General features: G+C 33.6%; 1 protein-coding gene across 1 annotated transcript in view; it reads left to right on the top strand.

Annotated features, from left to right (window-relative positions):
* The window catches only part of LOC134850950 (uncharacterized), a 33321-nt gene extending 9771 nt beyond the window's left edge, over nt 1–23550 (top strand). The window contains exons 8-11 of the mRNA XM_063866781.1: nt 20922–20963; nt 21131–21154; nt 21404–21486; nt 21855–23550. Coding sequence (XP_063722851.1) covers nt 20922–20963; nt 21131–21154; nt 21404–21486; nt 21855–23263 — 1558 coding nt within the window. The 3' untranslated portion in view covers nt 23264–23550. The remainder of the gene's footprint in view (nt 1–20921; nt 20964–21130; nt 21155–21403; nt 21487–21854) is intronic.
* Nucleotides 23551–26377: the final 2827 nt, after the last annotated feature.

Genomic DNA, 26377 nt, shown 5'->3' with positions numbered 1-26377 from the left:
ACAGTTTGATTAATCTAATTAATTGTAGGTGCTTTAATTGATTTAAAACAATAAATCATCAAAATTTTTGTTGCTCAACTTAACAAAGATGGGTATCAACACTCTATTCAAAAATCTTCTAGGAGAACGACATTCTTCACAACGATTGATTCAACGCGTCTTTCAAGATAATCGCTTTAAATAACAAAAATAGCAAAAAAAATTTATTTAAGCAAATTACTTAAGACGAATAGTTTTTAATAATGATTTATACAAGAACCTTGCAAAATAACATTCGGAAAAGCTAACGGAACGCCGCTTTTGAAAAGTACAAGAGAATTCCGACCGTTTTAGCTTATAAAACCATAATTATTCAACCGAGGATCTGTTTTCATAGGCACGTACTTATAAACGGTCAATGTTTTTACATGAGCAATGCTTAAGTGCCTTACTTTTCAAGTGAATCCAAAAAACTTCGCTTAAGTACCAAACTACGCTTGAAATTGACAAGCAGTTAGCTTTCTTGTTTTTCATTTGTAATTTAGCGATTTTTACAATTTATTTAAAAAGAAAAAAGAAAAAAATCTTCATTTAAAGAAAAAAGAGTTACCGCACAAACTATGATTTTATTCATTCCTGTAATGATTTCCAGATCTCCAGAACAAAAATCAAGTTAATTTGCTAACTTCAATTGCTAACTTCATTCGAGAGGTTAAAATTGTTACATTTATATCAATTGATTTCGAACTAACGTCATTGAACTTTCCAATTGTGGCGTAAACAAAATATTACAAAAAAAACAAATGAAAAGGCTCATAGCTTGAAAAATCGGTATAAAAAAAACAAAATAAACAAAAATTTAACAAAAATTACAACAGAAAACAAACAAAAGGGCTCATAACTTGAAAATTTGGTAGTCGAGTTTGAAACAAAATCCGAGAGAATTTACACCCCCTACTTTATAACCCCGTAACGAGATAACCCCACAACAATTTGACCCGTTTTTAATACCGATAATTTGTTTGAAATTCAGTCCTTTTTATCAGTACAGGAGTATTCCAATTAGGTGTACTAATCGAGGCCTGAAAAGCCAGTCTTATTTCACATGATGCCTCTAGCATATCAAAAACAATTTCATTTCGATTAGTTAGAAAAATTATCTCTCATTCACGCGTTTAAAACAGAGTTGACTTACATAGTGCTAATTGAAAGCAACTCAAGAGTTATAAAAATTGTACATAAAATCATACTGGCTGAAGTAGAGGGTAACTATAGCGGAGTAACTTCGTAACTTCGGAGTAACTGGGTTGTGACTTCGGGGAAGTAACTATAGCGTGATTTGCTATATACTGTAACAAATTTAGCTCAAAAGAAGTTATTAGTGTCAAATTTTGCATCAATTTAAAACGTTTTTGGCCGTTTTTTAGGTTCTATTATAACATAACAAAAAACAAATTTCTCAATTTCTTTTTTTTATCGTATTCAATTTATGAAACTGAGTTTCGACCCTTCTGATGAAACAAGAAGAAACAGAAGTTAAAATAAAAATTACTTTTGAAAAAAAAATTGTTTCTTAATGTAATTTTAGTTTTTTGAGCATGGCAAACGGCTATCACTGCTTTTTCAAGTGTGTCAATTTCTGAATAAACGGTTCTCTATCTATAGTTATAGAGGAATAAAAAGCAGAAATGTTGCAATTCTCAAACAGTGCCCAAAAACAGGCTATTGCAACTTATTGGCGACCTCTCAATCTATATCTTTGTAAATTAGTGAATAGTGCAGTGAAATAAATATGTGGAACCTGATCTAAACTATATTTTATGATTGGATAAATTAAATGTTTTACCAATGTAAAGTATTTAATATTAACCAATCATGATCCATCTAACTAACAACCCACTTATTTGTAAGTGCTGAAGTTACTTGTAATTTCAGCACCAGAGAGATTTGAATTTAACTTAGAAATTAGTTGGACTCTCCCGAGCACTTCAGCAGCCGCAATAAACCAGTATACCCTAGATCTATTGAGCCTAGCAGAGACTAGTTAAACAACCTGAGACTAGATAGTATAAGAGTAAGATTAGGATCGGTATTAGACTAAGAAGTTGCACGAATCTATCCGGCCGAAAATAAGATAGCGTGACGAGCAGACGGTGTACCCTATCCGAAATTACTCTATGAGTTACACTCCAGTCCTAACTCATCTGGTGCGACCATAAGTCTCGAACAAGACCTTATTAGATTAGAATTAACCAAAATTAGATTAGAAATTAGACAAAAACATTTACAAAATGTTATACGACAATAATTTAATTGAAATGTCTCTCCGACTCAATAGATCCGAGCCAATATTCCGAACCATAATAGAACTACCCGGAATTGGAAGAAGACATCGAACCAAAGACGACATACGACAAAGTAGAAACTTGCCGTATAGTTACATGATAGTTCGGCAAAAGCCAGAACAAACTTTTATATTTCGAATACTACTTGCAATGAATTTAGATTTCCATTTGCAAACATAAAACCTTGAAGTAAATCTTCAAAATCATTTCAGGCGCTAAACAAAATTAATATTATACAATAACGATTGATAAAAAGATCTAAGATCGTTTTCCTAAAATTCTGCAGTATTATACAAAACATGTTTGAAAAATATTTATTGGAAAATAAAAATAAAAATTAGTAGCATGACAATAAATGGTTAGTAATCATAAATCATCCTGTTGTTCCAGCTTCATCACCTAAAACATAACAGCAATCATCAACTCACTAATATCATAAAATACTAAATCTTTCCTTTACACAAATTTAAAACCTCATTAAAACTTAAAGTCACTTAATTTTAAAACCAGATCATCAAGGCTTATCCTTGGATCTTAAATCATTTTCTACTTCATTACATTTTAAATTTGATCATCAAGGCTTATCCTTGGATCAAACAGAACAACTTTGTTCTCCCCCACCCACTTAATTAGTGTCTAACGACCTCAAACGTCGATTCACTACCCAACCCTTTCTAAAGACCCAAGACTAATAGAAATTTTTAAACAAAACTAATCATTCAAATTAGGATAAACAGTGAAGAACTTCGGTTATTCATCCTTCACTTGATCCCCCCTCTCACCAGACCCAGGATAAATCTTAGACTTAGTAAGTTTAAAATAGTATCTAACGAACTACTCGCGTTCTAATTATACCTGAACCTTGTGGATCGATTTACTATTCTCCAACCCTTGAACACAATCACTACCCCTAAGTAAGATTAAGTAAGTTAACACCTTAGCTTATACTAGTCACGAGAAAGTAAAAATCATTCTTCGGAATCGATATACTTTTCTCTCCAACCCTAAACAAATAGACCCAGGTTAAGCTAACCAAAAAATCGTAAGAACTAACAGTTTAGGAAAATAGAAATCATTTAACAACCTTTTGCACCCGTCATCCTAAACCTTATGTCATTTAAAAACCTAGGGAATGAACAAACAATCGTTTTACACAATTGTGAAATAGATAACAAAAAATACGACCTTGTAATCACACCTCATACACAAACAGTTGGATACATTCGAACAAAACGACAAACACTAAAGAGAAAAATAATCACTAAACAAAGACAAATAACACGAAAAAGATTTTCAAAAAATCGAAACGCATTTTCAGAATCAGAAACCAACAGTTTAGACGAACTCTACAAACTAAAAGAATCAATAGATAAAAATTACCCACAACACGATCAATTATATTTTTCTGACTCAGAAACAACTTCAAATTCATCACAAAGAGGAAAAAGAAGAATAAAAAAGCAGTATAAACACAAACCAGTACATCTATACAACTGGAATCAACCAATTCGACACATTAATAATTACATATTAACAGTCATCGAACGAAAAAATGAGTTCAACGCACACCCCAGGTGACGAAACTCCAGATGATGATGAAATCTTTCCTTTTATAGTAGATGCAGATACTGATAGAGGACAACACATATTTTGTCAAAATTTACTCGTAAATTTATTTGAACCCGGAATCAGTCCATGTAAAACAGAGTTCCCCGATGTAAAAATCAAAAGACAAATCATAGATCACTATCTAAAAGATATATGCAACATAACACAACAATATGGAATCTACTCTATAGAATTCACTTCCCCAAACCATAATAATAGAACATACACTATTCAAACAGACGACCTTGATTTAGAATTTTCAAAAGTTTTTTCAGAATATATAAAAAGCATACAATACCATAACTCACAAAGAGCAAACTCCATTTTCACCAATGAAGTTTTCGCACTAATATATAGTTATATTTCGATATTAGAAAATGAACTCCCATTAACAAATGTCTCACCGACAGAAACATCTAAACATTTAAGAGTACGACATGAAATCACACTACTCTCTAGTTATTTAAACATCATTAAAGAAAATTTCACGAAAGACGACGTTTCACAACATACCAAACACGATTTACAAAAAATTTTAGCATGGTTCATAATAGATTATTTTACACACAATATTGATTTAATTGCACAAGCAAGAAAAAATTTTAGACCCCAAAACTCGAACGATGATACAGCTATCACAGAACAATCAGATTATGTTTGGGACCCCGAATGGTCTCATCCAGCATTTATAAGCTTCCCACAATCAATCTCAAGTCAAGCAATAAGTACAATATCTTACATAAGAGATTATGTAAGAGTAATACCATTAACAATTGATGCAACACCATTAAACTATAATACATTTTTACCCGATACACAAAATAATAGTTTAAACTCTACAGTCATACACAATGAAAACCTCAATGGAACTAGGAATCTTACTCAACAAGATATCCAGACACCATCACACTTCATAAATGAAGAAATTGTACACACAACAACTACACAACAAAGTATTTCACCAATACGCCCAAATTTAACAACACCAAGAAATACAAATCCTTCACAAACACAGGTAACCTTACAATCAACCGTTAAACCTTCGGTTGCCCCTAAATATTCACATATGGATTACCAAACATACAAACCCATGACAATACCATCAAAAACACGCAAAACATTCACTAGAAACAACTTTGCAGACCATAATTATAATTATACACATCCATCAAAAACAAATTATCAACCACAAAGGAATTTTAATCAATATACAAAACCTCGAAACTGGGATAACCCAACGGCCCAATATAATTCCACAAATTTTCAACCAAATCCTCCACAGGATCGCAGTGAAAATTACCCATTTTTTCAACAAAATAAAAATAAAAAACAAACATCTTATCAAATGGATTATTTATCCTCAGATGAAGATTTCTTACAACCAGATATATTTGCACCAAATACTCAAGAATATCGTAGACAAGGAATACAGAAAACACGTACAAACCATAGAAATTTTTCTCCACAATCAACAGATGCACAATATCAACAACCAATTCGACAACCAAATCCAATTAATATACAATCTTTTCAACCAATTCAACAACAAAATCCAATGACTACACACTCGTATCAACCATCACAAATGCAAAATGAAATACCACTCCCGTATTATCTTCAACAACATGAAATAACAAGAAACCAACTTTCAAATTTTTCTCAAATGCCAAATGCAGCTGAATCATTACAAATGACAATGAATCCATACCTTATGGGTGGATCATCAATAACATCAAATAAACCCTTAATGGTTTTCACAGGAACAGACCCTGAATACTCTGTAGAAGATTACTTAAATGCAGTAACAGCAAATTTAATTTTAAATATTGGACCTGAACCAATTAACACGCCACTACATCAAAACTGGATACATCGACGCACAGCGTTGATACAAACAACCTTAGATGGCGCAGCCCAAAAATGGTTTTCAGTACTACCTCAAGAAATAAAATCAAACTGGAAAAGATTTACACAAGAATTTTCAAAAATGTTTGACTCCGAAAGAAACAAACAACAACAAAGAGTTTTATGTAATGAAATTCGCAGATTACCAAACGAAACCATCAAGCAAATAGCAGTAAGAATCGAAACACTAGTTCGAAAAGCATATTCACTAAATACACATGACTATAAAAACACTAAGATGACAGAAATCTTAATGATGACCTTAACACCACAATTAAGGAAAATAGCAATAAAAAAGAGAGCATCACATCCTTCTTCAATTCGAGAACCCGATTTAGATTTTAGAAAACTAGTAGACAAACTAGAACAAGCAGAAATCACAATGAAATTAGAAGAAACGGAAAATCTGAAATTACAATACGTTAACAAAATTGAAACGACTCCCACTAATATTAATAATATACAAGAATCAGAAACAGATCTCGTTGAAAAAATCACTGAAATACTCAATATTTACGAAAAGAACCCGAACTTTAAAGGCAAACCATCTTTCAAAAAATGGTGTAATTATTGCCGACGATACGGACATAGTATTTCCGAATGTAGACAAAAACAACAAGATAGTCAAAATAAACCTCAAAAATACAAAGAACCAAATAAATCATTTTATCAATACATGAAAAAAGATCAAAACCTACCAAACAAAAATGTATACAGCAACAACAGTTCAGGAAAACCACTCCCAAACAATACAAGCTATACAAGAAATCAATCTCCATATAACTCAAGTTATAGAGGAAGATCACCAGAACGAAGAAACACGTATAATTCATCACAAAATCACTACAATAGACCGAATAGTCGAAATAACTACTCCAGATCAAATTCAAATACACAACGATTTGTTTCTAGATCTAATTCTCAATCAAGAAATAACTATTATCCAAACAACCAATCACGAAATTCATCATACAATAGGAATAGAAACTACTCCTATAATCGAAACAGAAGTTATTCAAACAACCGAAACCAGAATTACCCGAACAACCGATCAAGGAATAACTCATATAATAGATCGAACTATAACAGACAAAACAATAATTACCAAAACAGATCGCGAAATAATTCACAAAATCGACACCCAAGTTATAATAATCGTTATAGAAATTATTCCCAATCACCACACCGAAATAATAATCACTACAATAACTCTAATAATCGTCACAGAAGCAGTACACCTAAACATCAAAGACAAATCAATCAAGTACAAGCTAACCCAGAAACAACATCAGACCCTCCAGGTATTGATGACACAGTAACTGATACGTTACAACTTAATCAAATAAACTGTACATCATCAGATTCAGAAAGTGATACTGAAAACACTCTTGCTATCAATATGATAAAAGTCGAAAATGACTATGAATCTGTCATATATGAACAACCCTTTCCATCACACATATATGAAAATCAATCAGAATTTCTTCAAAATCATTACACTACACCCATAAATTCCACACCAACGACGCAAGAAACAAATGAGATAAACACTACAAATCAAACCAATAAAAATACCAAAACAAAATGCTTGAATACAAACCACATTTATCAAAATATACAAAAAGAACAACCCAAAGAAAAAATTTGGACAATACCATTTCTCTTAGAAAGCCCAAGAAATAAAGAATTTCAACCACCAGACCTTGAAATAGATTTTTTAATTGATTCAGGAGCAGAATCAAACATAATAAACATTCCCACATGGAATGAAATAAAAATCTTACACCCAAAGCTAACACCTCTTGAAACCTCCAGCAAACTAGCGACAGCACAAGGATCAACATTGATAAACTACGGAAAAATCCAATTATTTCTCCTCCCTACCAGAACAATGGAACAAAGTAAAATTTTAAATAAGCCATTTAAACAAATATTCCATATCACCGATATTAAATATAATATCATTGGAATACCATTTATTTCAAAGTATATACCAACAATTAACATACTAAATAGTAAAATATTAATCAAAGATAAATATACAAAAACAAAAGAAACATCCTTAACATTTTTTCAAAGATTGAATAAACAACCACCATTCTTTTCAAAATTTTATCCGATATTTAACCAACAAAGAAAACACCTGAAACCACTATCAGGAAACATCTATAATTTTTCAATCAAACAAGTTCACCAATATGATAAAGCACAAAACAAACAAAAATTTTATATGTCAGATTTTGAATTCAAACCGATTCATAAATTTTTCAAAATCACAATCTCTTCAATAAAATATTTGAAAAATTCGAATTCAGATATCATCTCCTTACATGTCTATAACAACACACCTTACCAAGTAACATTACCATTAGGACTTTTAGGATATTGTGAAACCAACGCAACAATATCACCAATACACGAAAAAGCCTATCGCGTAAATAATATACTCCAATTACTAGATATTTGCCAATCTACAATTCTTAATGAAGAATTATCTATAAATAATATAATAAGTAACGAAAACAGAAATACGGATTATTTCACAAAAACTCCATATTTCAAACCTACATGCAACATCAGTAACTACACAGAGGACCAACAGAAATTTTTAACAATGTTTAATTTCCAACATTCACAAATAACACAAGACGAATTTGAAAAGTTAGCCAAACAGCTAATTCAATATTCATCAGTCTATGCAACATCAAAATTCGATGTTGGCAAAATCAGTTCATCACTACATCTCCCATTAAAACCAGACGCAGTTTTCAAAAAACAAAGAGCAAGTAAAGTACCAATTCACTTACATGATAAAGTAAACAGATTACTCGATATTTTAGAGCAATACAACATTATATCACCGGTTAATAAAGAAGAACAACCAAAAGGCAACACATTCATCAACCCCGTTATCATTCTAGCTAAAGGAGAATCGTTAAAAATCGTTCTCGATGCTAGATACCTCAATTACTCATAGATGAATCAAAATGTAATTGGCCCATTGAACCAATACAAGTTATTTTAACAAAAATAAACGGCAAATACTTCACAACCGCCGACATGAATAGTGCATACAATCAAATGCCACTAGATGAACAATCACGACGTTTAACACAATTTGTTATCGGAAACCAACAATATGAATTCAACCGCTTATTCTATGGAATATCCATAGGACCAGCAGCATTTTCAGCCTTTATGAGCAAAATTTTTAGACCACTAATACTCAAGAAAAACGCAATCACCTATTTAGACGATGTTTTTATGCAATCACAAACAAAAGACGAAATGTTCAAAGTTTTAGAAACATATCACCAAATACTTCAGAACGAAAATCTGAAGGCCGCCCCCGATAAATCACACTTCTTTTTGACTAGAGTTAAATTCTTAGGACATAATATAGAAAGAAAAACAATCACTCCACTGAAATCACGCATTGACGCTATTCAAAAACTTCAACCACCAACAAATAAAAAGAAAATCCAAGAGTTCCTTGGAATGTTAAACTTTTTAAGTAAATATGTTTATAAAATGCAATTATACCTACGACCATTTTATAACATCCTTAGACAACAAAACAACTTTGAATGGAATACAGAACATCAAACACGATTCGAAGAAATAAAGAAACTTTTAACTGAACAAATTTCAAACACAATTCCAGACCCTGATCAACCATTTTATGCAATGTGCGATGCTTCGAACTTTGGCATCGGCGCAGCATTATTACAATCACATAATGGTACAAATAAAATGAACCTCATATCAGCAAATTCTCGATTATTCACTCAAGCAGAGCTACGACTCTCAACTCTAATGAGAGAATGTACAGCCATAATATATACACTTACAGAATATGAATTTCTGATACTTGGATCAAAACATCCCACAGTTTTGTTCACAGACCACAAACCAATCATCTTTCTTTTTACACAGAAATCTAACCCAAACCACCGAGTTTACAGATTTCAACTAATTCTAATGAAATTTCCAAACTTACATATAGTTTGGACTGCAGGAAAAAATCTTGCATTACCAGACACCTTAAGTCGAAATACACCACCTGAATTACTTACACGAAAAACAACAGTTGAAATACCCAAAAATATAAAATTCTACCTTGCAGAAAACGAAACATCACCTCGATTAGAATGCAAATATGCAGTAAAAACTGATATTGAACAATCACAAATAAATAATTTACAACATTTCCCACTTTATTTAGATTGTCAAAATAATCATTATGAAGTTGACCTACTTGGAACATCAACTTTTAAACCAATTCCATATTCTCAATGGATAAAAAATAACACCCAACAAAAACGAACAAAACAACACCTACCTAAAAAAGACCATTTTCCACTAATTGAAAAAGAAGATTTAACTGATAAAATAAATTTATCAGGACCACAAACAAATGATTCAAAATACACAATAAATCAAGTTTTTGACCTTCACGACCCACTTGATACAATACCATTATCTAAATTAGAAATCGAAAACATTTTTCTCCCCCCAACAGAAACAATTACAATTTCAACACTGAAACAATATCAAAACCTTGACCCAGTAATTCGACAACTAAAATCATGGCACAAATATAAAACTAAACCTATCAAAGCAGATTCAACCATTCTAGGAAACAAAACACTCCTCCGATACTTTCGCAAGTTTAACAATACAACAATTAACGAAAATACAGACCTTTTAGAGTACAACCTTAATGAATCTACAGTTCCCTGTCTCCCTATAAGTATGATTCTTATAGCTTTTAATATTTCACATACACAAAACATTAAAGGACACTCTGGATCAGAGAAAACATATTCAAATTTTATACAAAATTTTTACTTCCCAAATGCACCAATTTGGATAAAAGTACTATGCAATGATTGTATAGTATGTCAATTAAATAAACCTTACCCAAATCAAAAACAAATAGCACAAAAACAAGATTTTAAAGGACAAAGTTTATACTTTAATCATCGTATCTCATTTGATACTAAAGGACCAATTTCACCCTCATCAGAAGGAAACTCCTACATTATGGTAATTGTTGACGCATTTACACATTATGTAGCACTTAATCCAGTACCACATTGTAACGCTTATTACGCATACACAACACTCTATGAACACTGGATAGCAAAATTTGGACTACCAGAAATTTTAGTTACAGACAATGGTACAGAATTCATAAATAATGAAATAATAACACTATGTCATTTATACAACATTAAACACAAACCACGTACATCTCATGCACCTTGGACAAACGGCTTAGTCGAAGGTATGAACCGTTCATTACAAGAATATCTCAGATGTATCATCAACGGAAATGATACAAAATATACCGAATGGTCAGCAGATGTAAAATTATTTCCCTTAGCATATAATTCACAAATTACGACAACTTTAGGAATGTCACCATACGAAATGGTTTTTAACCAAAAGCCACGCAAACCAATAATGTTTACAGCAAATTCACATAAAAACGCACAAGGTTATTGTCAACCAAATAAAGACTCAATTTGTTATAACCTACCTTTACATACACACGATGAAGATCATTTTCATCACCCACAAATTCTTAAATTAGCCTCCGGTACACACACCGAATGGATTTTAAATAGAGATAAGAAACACAATGAAATTTACCAAAAAATAACGAAAAAGTTATTACAAAGACAAAACATAAATGAACAAATCAATTCACGTTTTACACCAGCTTCCGATTTAAAAATTGGAACATTTGTTTTAATACCTAATTTTAATACTCAAAAAGGAATTTCTAAAAAATTACAACCCCTCCGAAAAGGACCCTATCAAATAATTGCAAAACCCACAGATGTCACATATAAAATTATCGACTCAAACAAAAAAGAAATCGTTCAGCATCGAAACAACCTATTACCTTATTACCCAAAAGAATACGCACTCCGCGAATTAACCCAATTATATTCTTTCACAGGATTAAAAATTATTCAAAACGAACCACATCTGAAAAACACAGAACAAAATGATAACCCCACCGAAAATCAAAACACAAAACCAATCGCTACCAAAAACAATACACAAAACCATAAAGAATCTCCAAAACAAAGAAAAAATAGAAAAATGACAGAACAAATAATACCCCAAGAAGAAATAGACAAATCAGAACATAGAAAGACAACAAGACTCCGAAATCAACCACGTAAAAACTACAAAATGTTCATCCCCCAATCTAAAATATTAAAGAAAGTAGAATTTAAAAAGTAATTTTAAAATTTTATACTTCACAATCTTGAAACCTCCGTAACATTTTTCATTTCCATTTTTCAAAATAACATGCTCACAAGTACGCAACAATTCTAGTTCAAAATAGACCAATAGGATTCATCCAATCCGCCACTTTCTCTAACTCAAACTAAGATCAATTAGACAAATAATCTAGAACTCCAGGCACATCTCTAACTATAACTTTACAACCTCCAGGTCAAAAATAAGCAAACCACTCCAACTTGACAGCTAAAATAAATATCACCATAATACCGTACCCCTCCCTTATCTAATAACCCAAAGATCAACAATATTTCCCCAACTCAGACCACGAATACCCCCAAAACAAATTTGATAACTTAGCCTAAAGTCACAAAATGAAGATTTTAATTAGCCTAAAGTATAAAAATCTCACCATACCCCGGATCATTTGACAAACAAAAATAAAGAAAAAGACGACCTCCCAGTCACCATGAAAATTGCCCCCAACAATTTTTTACGAAACTCAACCCACTTGTCAAAAAACTAATAAATAATTCGACCACACTAGAAAATCGCCTCAAACAGCAAAAAATATTCGACAAAGAGATCATTTCTTAAATGCTTTTCTCTCAAACAGTCGCTCAAATATTTATCAATTTTAAACATTTTTTTTCAATACTTCAAGTCTTTATAATCTTTCTTTTTGATATCATCGAATCTTTTCTAATAATCATAATAATTTTTTGTAACATTTTTTTAATTTTCTACACAATAATTGAACTATTCCTCCAACTTTCCAAAACCCTTGAATATATCCACAGGTACGATTTTAACAACTTGTCTAAATGATACGAACAATTTTCAGTAGAACTGATATTTTTTTATTGTTTGTAATTTTCATAACATTTTTATCATCCCTCATTTTGACCATATGTAAATGTATAAAGAAAGCAATCATCACATTTGCCCTAGCAACAATCCTTCTAATTCTTTTTTTGGAAGAATATTATAATAAACACAAAATTTCTCACTAAATTAACAATTCAAAAATCCATCAAAAATTGCTACCCAACAGTCACAGAATCAGTCTTCACCGACATCATCCCAAGATAATCCAACACCACCTTCAACTACTCAAAACCCTCAAACATCTACACGAATTTCTTTTCAAGACAATCCATACACCTTTGAAGAAAGGCACGCTCGTTTATCTGAACCACTAGAACCAGTTCAACGACAAGCATCCCTAAGTGAACCAACATATAATCTTTACCCAACACTACCACAAGAACTAAGTAGAATACGAAACCTTAGTCAAAACCAAAACACAGCAGAAATAAATAGACAAATTATACATCCTCGACGAAATAGAAATTTTCAAACTCCCCGAGTTCATTTTGATATACCTCAATCCCCAACACAAACCACTCCAGAAAACACCACTGGTATCACACCAGAAACTCCTACACTTTTTTCACAACGAAGCACTTCAAGTCTACCTTCAGACTACTTAGGTTCAACACCAACATCTGAACAGATACGTGAAAATCCCTTTAACCCCCCAAACCTAACATCACGACTGCCATATTGGACTACAAATTCATTCACACAAGGTGAACCAAATTTAGTCAATGACCCCATAGATATTTCTACGGATACAACAACATCCTCATCACTACCAGAAACATTATCACTACCATCAACACCATCAATAAGTCAATTTTCACCACTACCCTTTAACTTAAATTTTCCAAATAATCTCGACGCCAGATATCGAGAACAATCATCAATAAATATTCCTTTAAGATTAGATTGGAATACATTCACAGCACCTCCACCACTATTTGGACAACATCAAGAAAGTAACCGCCTTCATAACTGGGCACTTAATAGATTACAATATCGCCAAGATATTCACAACGATATCCGTGATCACAATATTCAAATACTCCAACAAAACAGTTTACAATTAAAATTTGAAATCACAGTTAAGTTAAATAATATTACCCAACATCCCTACCCATTAAATCCACCTAACATAACAGCTCAATCACTACCACCACCGTTTATAACTACTGAAGTAATATACAAATACGACAGATACACTAAAAACACAATTGGTTACATTACATTTTATAATCCATACTCAGGATTATCATACACATGTATATTCTAAAATTATTAATTTTTCTCCAAACCCTTTTTCTAATAACCTCAAATCAAAATATAAACCCTTCCCCTCGTACAGGACCACAAGATTTATTAGTAACACATTACGATTGCGAAGAAAATGAACAAAAAACACTACATAAATATGCAATCAATCAGGTATCACAATGTGAAACAGAACCACAAGCTATAGAAACCACAGATATAATAGCAACACTCTATTCAAAAGCCCGAGCAACAACAGTTACAGGTTATAAATTCACAGCAACATTTTCCGAAAAGAAAGTACATTGTTCACAAGTCTCGAACGGAAACAAAAACCGACTTGACCATGAATCATTCTACCAAAGTAATATAGAACGTCTTTTACATCTCAATCCCGACGATTGTAAAAATGAATTACTTAGACTAAACATCACAAAAAATAAAAACTCCCAAAGAAAATTAGTTAATTTTCAAGTTTTTTCAGACTCTGTACATCAATCACAACTTGAAAGACACCAAGGACATATAAGACTAGACGAAAAATACCCGTATAACGGCGCACACGGACGATTAACCTATGACCTACATGATAAACACTGGATACCACACATTGGTATAAATAACCCATCAAACTGCAAAGCAGACACAAAAAATAAAGGATACCAAGAAATAATGTTTTTCGATTGGAAAATACAACTCGAAAAAATACAACTCACACGAGATTTATCTGATAATACAATGATCTATCAAGGAATCCGACTACCTTGTAAAAATGATCAAGGATATTGCGACCCTACAACGAGAACACAAGCAACAATTGTTTGGTTCCCCGAAGACACATGTACAACATTTCAAGTAGCAAAAATACACGCTCGTATGATAAAATTTCACGAAAAATATTTCATACAATCAATTCCATATGAACAAGTCCATCCATCACGCAAACTAAGTTCCGATTTTCGAAACATAGACAATATAGAAAATAAATTGACACGTTTTCAAATATATCAAGAAACAGAACTTGCATGTAAATACAGGAATCCACTTCACAGAACACAATACTCTGAAATATTAGTTGAATATGAAAAAGGATTCGACATGACCACTGGTAAAGTAAAAATCGACCCATACGCCACAGGTCATCCTCTAAACGAAGGAACATCCTATATACCAGTTAATTTTGAAAAAAGCAACGGACAACCTGGTGGACATCTAAAACCTTATGACACCAGAAGCACACGCTTACAAGAATTATCACTAATGAATACTACATATTTTGGTAATATCCACTATGATATTCATTTGGATATGAAACTAGACTATACAATTAGCCGCATTTTTCAAGAAATGTCACTCTCTGAATTAGAAACACTACATCAACTATGCGAATTAGAACGAACACAAATACTACAATCACTTGCACTAGCAGTATTAAAAATACCCTACGCAGGATACTTATTATCAGGAAATAGATCAAATTTTTTAGACTACGAAGGAAACATCTTATGGTTTTATACTTGTACTAAAAAAGTATCACCACTATACGTTTTTGAAGATAAACGATGTTATAAAAGAATTCCTATCTTTTATAAGAATAAAGTACATTTCGTGGATACACTTTCACGAAGAACATATTTCTGGGATACCGCAGTCCCATGTGGATCAGAAAATAGCCACAATGTAGTACAACTAAACCCTGATGAAAACAAATATTATCTTCTCACTCCATATCCCACATTAATGCAATCACTCAAAAAATTTTCACCAGAAAGCATTCGCGCTATTGCTCGAAACCCAAATATAGACTTACAATCAATAGGAATCTATTCAAAATCAGATATTCAACATCACATTAGAACACAACAATTCCAAGAATTATTAACACAAATGGACACTATACAAAGACAATCAATAGACCAAAACTTACGCAAACTTGCAGAAACCGCAGGATTTGCCGATATCTACACGCAAGACTATAGCGGATATTTTAAAGACATAAAAGATTATATATATCTAAACGGCGAAAAATACCGTCCCCAAGATATATCACCAATTAACATTTTTAGCTTTGTTACACTCAAAAATGAGATCCTAGATTTTCTAGGATGGCCCTACTACATCTTAGAAAAATTGACTATTTTATACGCAATGTTTAACTTTATTGGATTTCTTTTCTCACTCTTAAAAGGAATCTACAATACATGTGCTATACACACACAAGTAAACAGACAAGCAAGCGTAGCACGCATACTCTTTGCAGGATTTTTTGGAATTTTTTCCACATCTATAAACAAAATTCTTTTAGACGCACAAATAAAAGAATATAACACAAAAATAACAACACGACAAAATACATACGACGAAGAACATAACAATGTCGACACACAGCCAACGGCACCACAATTACCACCCCTACCAAATAACCATCCACTATCCCTAGCCCCGCGAAATTTTAGAAATTTAGCAATCACACATAATCCAAATTTTCGACTCACCACATCACAAAGTCCCGTCCAACATATAATGACACATCCATCACAAGATGATAATACTTATGAACAAATTATTGAACAGCCCCATACCACCGCTTTTCAATCTCAAAATAATAATTTTTTTAGCCCACGATGAGCCGCCAACTTGGATCACTCCATCGATCAAATTCCCATCCAACCAACCTTACCTCTTCAATCCCAATAATACCACTTTTTGCTTTTCCGCCACCCGATTTTCCATCTAGCAATGTAACATCAGGCATGAATTCCGACACTAACTCACAAATTTCAGTTTTATACTCCATTTCACAGCTAAATAACCCGAATATTGAAACCCCCGACGAATTTGCCGACTCAGAACCATCTCCATCCAATAATTTTCATAACCCTTCTCATTTTTCTCAACCTCCTTTTCAACCCATATTATCAAATAACCCTGACCCAATCACTCCTACACCCTCTTATGCTTCCCAAGTTACCCCAACCTACTCCTCATACCATTCTGACCAATCATCTCCAGACACCCCCCGAATCTCCCCAGAGCTAGACAATTTTATTACCCTCCAACAACAACCCTACCACCTTAACACCCCGACCATAAACCAAATCTCCTCCACTACAAATTCATCCAATCCCCCTACACCCTCTTCAAATTATACCGAATCATTAGCACCATCATCCACATCAACTGAATCCTCACTCAACACTAATAGAGCTTATCGCACTTTTAAAAGAAAGTTCCCCAACCATCCTTTCCCAGCAAAACCAGGAACAGCCCGAGAATACATCAACCACCCCCAACATACTAACACTAGAGAATTTTTAGCCATCACTTTACCCTCATTTCCACAATACACCTTAAACACCCCTCATGACGCTAACGAAACACGCAACTTTGTAGACGAATACGTTTTAATGCCCACTCTCTCTTGGACCTCATACTATCATTTCACTAACCCTCTTTGCTTACCTTTAACTAACACATCCATTGATATAGACCGAAACAAAGACATGCTATATCGACTAACTACACCACTCACCGCTAGACAATTTACTTACGTTGGATATAAAAAATCACTAAAAATACACACTGCACCTAGAGCTAACGAATACACACTAGAATACTATGATCACAACATCATCAGAGCTAACCAAGATCAATTCTTAGACGACGATCGCTTCGCTAACCCACAAATCACCGAGAAATTTTTCATCAAGACACCATATGTATTTACACTAAACATCTTCGACCGAAAGTTTGATCACATTATTTCAGAAGCACTAACAAGCACACAAGCGTACGAAAGTTTTAAAGAACGCTTCCAAATCTTTTCACTAACCTTTCATTTCCTTGCACCACACGAAAGAGATTTACACTGCTCACACGATATTATGTTGCGAACTAAACAAACACATACATACAGTTACTATCGTTTCATCCAAAATCACTTTGACCTCCACACACCCTCTAGACAACCACACCATCGCTTTCAATTCATCAATTCAAAATACACTTCACCGTATTTCCTAAATTTCACATATTGTATTAAAAATACTAACCTTCATGGTATTCTTCGTAATTATGACCCCATAACCCAAATGTATATTTTCTGCCCCATCACCAAGACCTTCAACGCAGAAGAATCCCGACCCTTCCTTATCCCGCACGAGTTTGTACAGCCTATAGAAATCCCCATTTTAGAATTCATCCACAACACTAAATTTAACCACAAGTTATATAACTTAATCCAAAACACACCTTATGAGTTTGCAGTAGGCACTGAAGAACTAACCACTATTAAGGCACTTCAATTGCTTTGGCCACTACTTCAAACTAAAAATATCATCCGCATCTTAGCTAAACTACTAACAACTTCAGAACTAATTCACGATATCTTCCCCCACGGTTTTTTCCCCGACGACTAACAGGTAAGTATGAACTAAATGAATATTACTAACTAATTAAAATATTGAAAAACTCACCATTCCTTATTCATGTTTTCTTTAGATTTTTAGCCTTCATCTTCAATCATCTGAAAAATTCACAAAAGAAAAAAAAAAATAGCAAACTTCTTCAAAACTATTTAAAACCCTATTTAACTTTTGCACCAACAATTAAATAAATATAATACCAATGCAGTAAATTAATTTATAAAATTTTCCCCTAAAAGCAGTAAATCTACATATGATGAAAATTTGTATCTTAAAATTCCCCCATTACTGGCAGTAAATTTCCAAATTCTATGCAGTAAATTAATAAAATGCAATTGCAGTACTAACCTTTTGATATTTTCATTCATTCGCACAGAAATTCTATCCACACTCGCACAGCTCGCCCACGAAGAATTGTTTAAAATAATGAATTTCAGTTTCAAGTTTTCACACTCAACAACTCTAACAAATAATAACAAGTTTCAAACTTTCCTTTAACCCGGTTGGAAAGGAATCATATACTAAACAAAACTAACCAACGCAGCTTACTAAATACCACAAATCATAAAATAACAGCATGACTAAGAAAAGGAAACCAACGGTACCCAAACCGGATTAACCCAGTTTAAAACTAGATAATTTATTCTTTTGAAGACTATTACAAAGTCTTAGAAAGAAATAATAAAACACAAAAAAGTCAAAAGACAAACCCATACCACAAACAATTTGCTTTTTGGAAAAAGTACATAACCAACAAAACATAAGTAAAACCACAACAAACCCAACATAAAATGTTGTCACATAACAGGACCCCTCATAAAAACCGCATGAAATCATACTCCCACACCTGGCCTAACCCACCAGGAAAGGACGTCCTGAGCATGCTCTATAGCCGGCCTAACCCACCGTGCTACATCCACGCTTTGTGACCACACCTTTATTTTTAATAAGAGCTACTCAAGGGTGAGTAACTCTTCAAAATAACCGAACTAAAACAAAAAGCTTTTGTGAAAACAACTAACTAAAATCATAATTAAAAAATATTAAATTAATAAAAGTTTTATAAAATGTAAAATCACATGATGCAATATATAGATCAGAATACAACACCAAGGACGAACATCAAAAGACAAGACGACCTCACTACACTCGAGAGAGAATGACCAACTATAATCGATATGCCGCTCACAATCACAACTCAAAGGATTTAGAGTACGACTTGACCTCGCAGAAAAGGACTTCATTGAACTAGACCAATGACCACCTCGATGTTCAAGTATACGTACAGATCCGAGTAACCAGGCATCCCCTCCACGCACAATCTCCACGCCATTCCCGAGCTAGATCAAACACAAAAGAAGTTCTCTCCGAAGAACAGAAAAACCTGACATAGCCAACCATTCTGAAACCAGAATTGATGCTGTTGCAGAGACTCAGTCGTTGTCACAAGAAGAACACAACGTCTTGTGTCCTCAATTCCAGATCCCTGGAACTTCCTTAACAAAAAGGAAACAAAAGAAAAATGATGTTCGCCAAATACCAACGTCCATCATCCATCCTTGAACTACAAAAGAACTGTTCTAAAAAACTCTGTAAAACCCGGATGGGTGGAACCTGATCTAAACTATATTTTATGATTGGATAAATTAAATGTTTTACCAATGTAAAGTATTTAATATTAACCAATCATGATCCATCTAACTAACAACCCACTTATTTGTAAGTGCTGAAGTTACTTGTAATTTCAGCACCAGAGAGATTTGAATTTAACTTAGAAATTAGTTGGACTCTCCCGAGCACTTCAGCAGCCGCAATAAACCAGTATACCCTAGATCTATTGAGCCTAGCAGAGACTAGTTAAACAACCTGAGACTAGATAGTATAAGAGTAAGATTAGGATCGGTATTAGACTAAGAAGTTGCACGAATCTATCCGGCCGAAAATAAGATAGCGTGACGAGCAGACGGTGTACCCTATCCGAAATTACTCTATGAGTTACACCGCAGTCCTAACTCATATGGTAGCCCTAAATTTGAAACGTTTTTCCTAAGATTATCATCTTGCGCGCTACTTTTGCATCCTTTATTAGGCATTTGTTAATTAAATCAAATGACATTAAAACATCTCGACGTCATTGTATTCATTATTCATAACTAAGCGTACCATACAAAAAACATCTCATGGGATGGCTCAAATACTTGGCCTTAAAGTTCCCAGAAATGTTACCCAAAAGCTTTGGGAGTAAAATCGCATTCTGTTTTAGACAAAAAGAGGATGAACAAATAACAGATCCCAATGGCGAGACGTAAGTCATGAAATATTTTCGAGTTATTTCTTGTCGTCCAAAGTGTATTTGAAACTTAGTTAGTCGCATTTAAAGAAGATGAAAACAAAAAAAAAAACTGATAAACTTTGTATTAATTTTCTTGAATTTAGCTACATTTTTGTGAAAACTCGATGTTTTGTGTTTAGAGGGCTTTGCCTCCCTGACATGCCGTAAAAACTTTGATTTCAAATTGATTCTATAGTTTTCTTTTAATTTTATGAGCTGACAAAATTAGATCATGATTTTGAAAATACGGTAAACTTGTTGATACTGTCTTTTCGAATTAAGTTAATGCTATGAAAAAATTATAACAACTTTGGTTTTTTTGGAGATCTACTTTGGACAGGAACTGGACCATATTTTTGTCTTATTTCTTTCAAACTATAAAAACATCAAATTGAAATCAAATGCCGTTGAAGTTGCCCTCCAGTAAAGAAGCGGAGAAAGAGAACGGCCGACAAAAATGAAGATACCCAGAGAAACACTCCAAGAACTGCATCAAGTAGAGATGGACATTAATATTATAGCTCTGTACAGGACAGTGCTGTAATGTCAATGTAGGGTTATTAATTGTGAAACACAGCATGCAAAGTTTGCAAATTTTCCTCCTCAAAAATGCGCTCAACTTAACTATTTGTTTTTATTTGCAAAAAAAAGCAAAAAACTGTTTTTATATTAAAGGAGCGTACTGGTACTTACCCAATCTGTACCAAACCTTAAGTGAAAAGAAAATTTTTGAGCGCGCTCTAATTTTTACGGGTGTAAAATCTTTTTCTTCTGAGCTTATAGGTAATAGCTGTAAATTGAAAGTTACTTTATACAGCAGCGCTGTTGCGTAATTCGGTTTTAAATTATATGGGCCATCTCTAGCATCAAGTCACAATCCGGAAGACACGTGTATGAACTTTACCTCCTTTTGCGAGGGGACCAGTGATTTGGGTAGTGTTTCCACCTGCTACCCCGCAACAGCTAGCAAGGACCTCGCGGAAGGGGCGGCGAAGTCGGCGCGAAAAGCCGCCGACCTCGTTATTGAGCAGTTTTACTACAAAGTCGACTACAATTTCGAAGCAAATGGAACGTCTAAGCAAAGTTCAAATGCTTCTGAAATCGAACAGAAAATTGTGGAAAGTTTTCAAAAATTGCGACCCATACTTGAAATGGGCTCAAAAATTTTGTCGATTATAATGGCCCTATACTTTTTGACAATACTCCACAAAGCTTACAAATACATTTCGGAATACGTTCAAGATACATCTTTCGATAACCATTACTTGAACGAAAGTTTAGAAAAGTATCTGACAGACGGAAAAAGAACTCTGAGAAGATCTGAGGTTAGAAAACTAGTCAGAATTTGGCAATGGAAACGAACTACGACCGAGAACCAAAGAATTTTCTACAGTTTGATAACTTCTGCTGTGTACACTTCAACCGCGTTGTGTATTTTATTTTTCAACGCCTTTTTCTACTACACGTTAGTTATGATTCGAGATTACGGGGAGTCTGAAGTTGAGTTTGAAGGTAGCACCCTTTTCGTCGTCAATGTCGAAGGCGATGGATTCATGAAAGGTATTATAGAAGTATTCTTGGAGTCATACCATTTCGCTAGTAACTTAACTACTGTTACTAGCAACGAAAAATGTTTACCAGATCCAGTCAAACCCGACCGTGAGTTTTTGGTTAACATGTGTGTTTTGAGCTGCTTTGTGCTGTTTTATTTCACTATCATTGCCCAAACTTGGGTCCTAAGATTCAGACATGTTATATGCGGAATGTTCTTTGAAGGATCTGAAACTTCAAGATTGCATTACCTCGTGAACAAACTGACGTATCAGATCGAAAACCGTGAAATGATTATAGCTCAGAATGTGCTCAGAAGCTTCCAAGAAGACAAAACGCGGAAGCAGTTCCTGGAATTCGGAATAGTGAGGAAAATTTCGAAAATGTCGCGAGGTGTGCATGGCTATTGCTATGCATGTCGCAGGACCGGTTGGGGGCGACATAAAAAGATAGAGTGCAGCGATCACTTTATAAACTGCCAAGAAATCACAATTAAAGCCACGTTTTGCATTCCTTGCAGCTTCGAAATTTACAACTCGTGCATTTTATGTCGACTAGAAATTGTGGATTTGGAATCGCAAGCGCAATTTTTGGCACCGAATTTGTTATCGAACATTGCTTTAAAACCGACACTGGAGTTACCCGTTTTGGGCGCTAAGAACAACAAAGTCGGTCCTGCGCCAAGCAACCCGACTGATGAGAACGATTGCACAAAAGCTTGATATAGTTGTTATACTTATATGATGTCATTATAGCTGAAGAATTGACGTAAAAATAATCAAATGACAGTACGAAATTGACATGGAAACTTTTTTTATAATTGATAGATATATCAAAAATCAACCGCTAACTCCGTAAAAGATATCAACTTTAGTCGGTTTCAGCTTTAACAGTGTAAATTTAACGACTTGCAGTACTGAAAAGATAAATTATAGATCTTGTGATTAATTTTAACAAAAACATGTCTGTTTTGTTTAAAATTTGATAAGAGGAGATTATTAACTTAAGATATCGAGAACTCAATAAATTGTTTTCATTTTTTTTCAAATAAGGATCAAAGTAAAATCGCGCAACGTCGATTCAAAACTTTGGCCTGAAATGGCTAAGAGGTTGATTCCAGCAAAAGAATTCAGAGATTTTTTTAGCTCAGTGAGTTTCAAAATTGTCCAGATGAAGAAAGCGATTCCCGATCCGATTTAAAGGAATACTATTTTTGGTTACTGGCCCAAAATAATTTTATCTAATAGCCAAGAAGAAACCGGTATTTTGCTCATTGTTCCGACCAATGAGAGTGGAAAAAAAAACTTTGTATTCGGGCAGGGGCGGATTTAAGGTGGGGGGGGGGGGGGGGGGGGCGGGGGCTGACATTTTATTCCCTCAGGGATTCGACCCGCTGCTGACCCAAAGGGTCCCCCCTTTGGTACTTTTTAAGAAATCCAATTTTGGCCGACCGAACCTAAAATTTTTCTAAAAGCGCCTTCGACGCCAATATATACTAACTTAGAGGGGGAGCGCGCGCCAAAAAAACGCCATTTTTTTGTCAAAATTTTCCAAAAATTGCTTAAAAAAACGGCTTTTTTGACCTGTTTTTTAAAAAACTTTACAGTGCTTTAGGAGAACTCGGTCGGAGAAAAGTGCTTTAGGTCTCCTCGAGAAAATCCTAGATCCGCCCCTGTATTCGGGTGTGTTTGGTTTTTCTTTTTGTTCCGACCACTGAAAATGGGATTAACTTTGTATTCGGGTCTGTTTTAGTTTTTTTCTTTTTGGTTTCCTCGCAATATTAAGCCATTTTTAAAAATTTCAAAAAGTTTTCCCAGTGTCGAGAAAATTTATATTTTTTTGCCTTATTTCGAGCGATTAATGCGAGCGAGCACTCTTATTTTAATTGCTTAAAAGCTTACAATAGCTCAATTTAAAATATAAAAACTTAGTTTTACTTGGATAATCTTAGTTTACTTCGAGTATTTTAGCGCCTACTGGAATCAAAAAATTCAAAATTAAAAAAAAAACTGCAAAAAACTTGAAAAAATTTTTTTTGATTTTTTTTCTGATAATTTTTTTTGATGAATTTCGTTTTTCTAGTAGCTTTTCTACAAAAAATGTTTTTCAATTAGCTTATTATAGCATGGCTGTCAAATATACCCCCCCCCCCCACACCCGTCCCCCCTCAAATCCGCCCCTGATTTTGCCAACTTATGATTTTGCCTAAATACAATCTTGAGACGAAGAAGTTGCAGTTTTTATCTTTCAACAGATGAAATGAACGAAAATTTTCTCCACGTTTTTGACGTTTTCTCTGTAGCAATTTGAGATGCATGGGTGCATATTTGTCATATAATGGAGGAAACTATCTAAAATGTCTTGCCGGATCAAAACAGAATTTTTGTTTTAGGGCGCTGTTTTGTTATTTAAAGCAAATGCGTCGGAGAGATGTTCTCGTTGCACAAGGTTATGCAGCACCAAGACTATTTAAAAAAAAGCAGAATAAAGATTGAACAATTTTTGGTTAAAAACGATTCATTGGAAAGGTGTTTAAGGCTTGGCGCTTAAATATGTTTTCTTCAACATAAGAAGGATAAAAAAAAAGCAGCTCGGAAAGATCCTTAGCTTTCCAACAAACCTCTTTAATTCTAAAAATTTAGCCTCCTTGTGCTCCTTATGAGGGTTCTTCCGTACTCAAATACCTCTTCGATCAAATTACAAAATAAGCCTTTAAACGTTTTTTGGGTCCGGTCAGAAACTTTTCATTCTATCAGCACCCTTCAATGTTTCTTTAGGGAGCAGCAAAATGTTACTGGGAAAAAGTTCCAAAAATTGAACAAGACTGCTTGTATATCAGGGCAGAACACTGAATATTCCGGCTGCACTTCAGGACAACTGAAAAGTTGTTCTTTGATTGAATAATTGATAAATTAATTGAAAGTAAAAGAAGATTTTTTTTTTTCATTTTTCCGCCTACTACGCGAGTTTTTAGTACGTTTTAATTATCCCAAGTAGCCATAATAGCTATTTTCAAACGCCCGTAACGTAGCATAAAAAGATCACAGATGAAATATCTTTTTTGATTTGAGCTTAGGATAACGATATCTCTCTGATGCTATAAAATAATTCCGCCAAAAACGCTCAGTTAACAAGCGGAAAACTGACTGAATAAACATACCACACCAAGCATAGATATTTCGCGCTTTCTGCGAAAGTCGAAACAAAAATTCATCCCAGTCATCAATTGAAAACTAAAATTTCAATGTTTCTGTACCCGTAACTGTAAATTTTTATGGTTGTTTCTAAGTTTTAAAAGCATCCATTGCTCATTGTAATTGGTTTATTAGTGGAAAAATATAGGTTTTGCTAAATCAGCAGTTTTTTTACTTGTCGGAATTATTCTGCACATTATTTTGTTTTATGTTCTGACATAGTTAAGTATTGAAAAAAAACTAAAATTCAACTGTTTTGGAACATAAAAATTATAATTTTTAGGAGAAAATTTTTTTTCATTTTATCAGTCAGGTCAAACATTTTAACAGCATCCATTGCTCCTTGTAATTGGTATATTATTGGAAAAATATAGGTTTTGCTAAATCAGCAGTTTTTTTACTTGTCGGAATTATTCTGCACATTATTTTGTTTTATGTTCTGACATAGTTAAGTATTGAAAAAAAAACTAAAATTCAACTGTTTTGGAACATAAAAATTATAATTTTTAGGAGAAAATTTTTTTTCATTTTATCAGTCAGGTCAAACATTTTAACAGCATCCATTGCTCCTTGTAATTGGTATATTATTGGAAAAATATAGGTTTTGCTAAATCAGCAGTTTTCTTACTTGTCGGAATTATT

This window comes from Symsagittifera roscoffensis, chromosome 7 (assembly GCF_963678635.1).
Source record: "Symsagittifera roscoffensis chromosome 7, txSymRosc1.1, whole genome shotgun sequence".
NCBI classification, from domain to species: domain Eukaryota; kingdom Metazoa; phylum Xenacoelomorpha; order Acoela; family Convolutidae; genus Symsagittifera; species Symsagittifera roscoffensis.
This window is presented reverse-complemented; position numbering and strand designations above follow the sequence as displayed.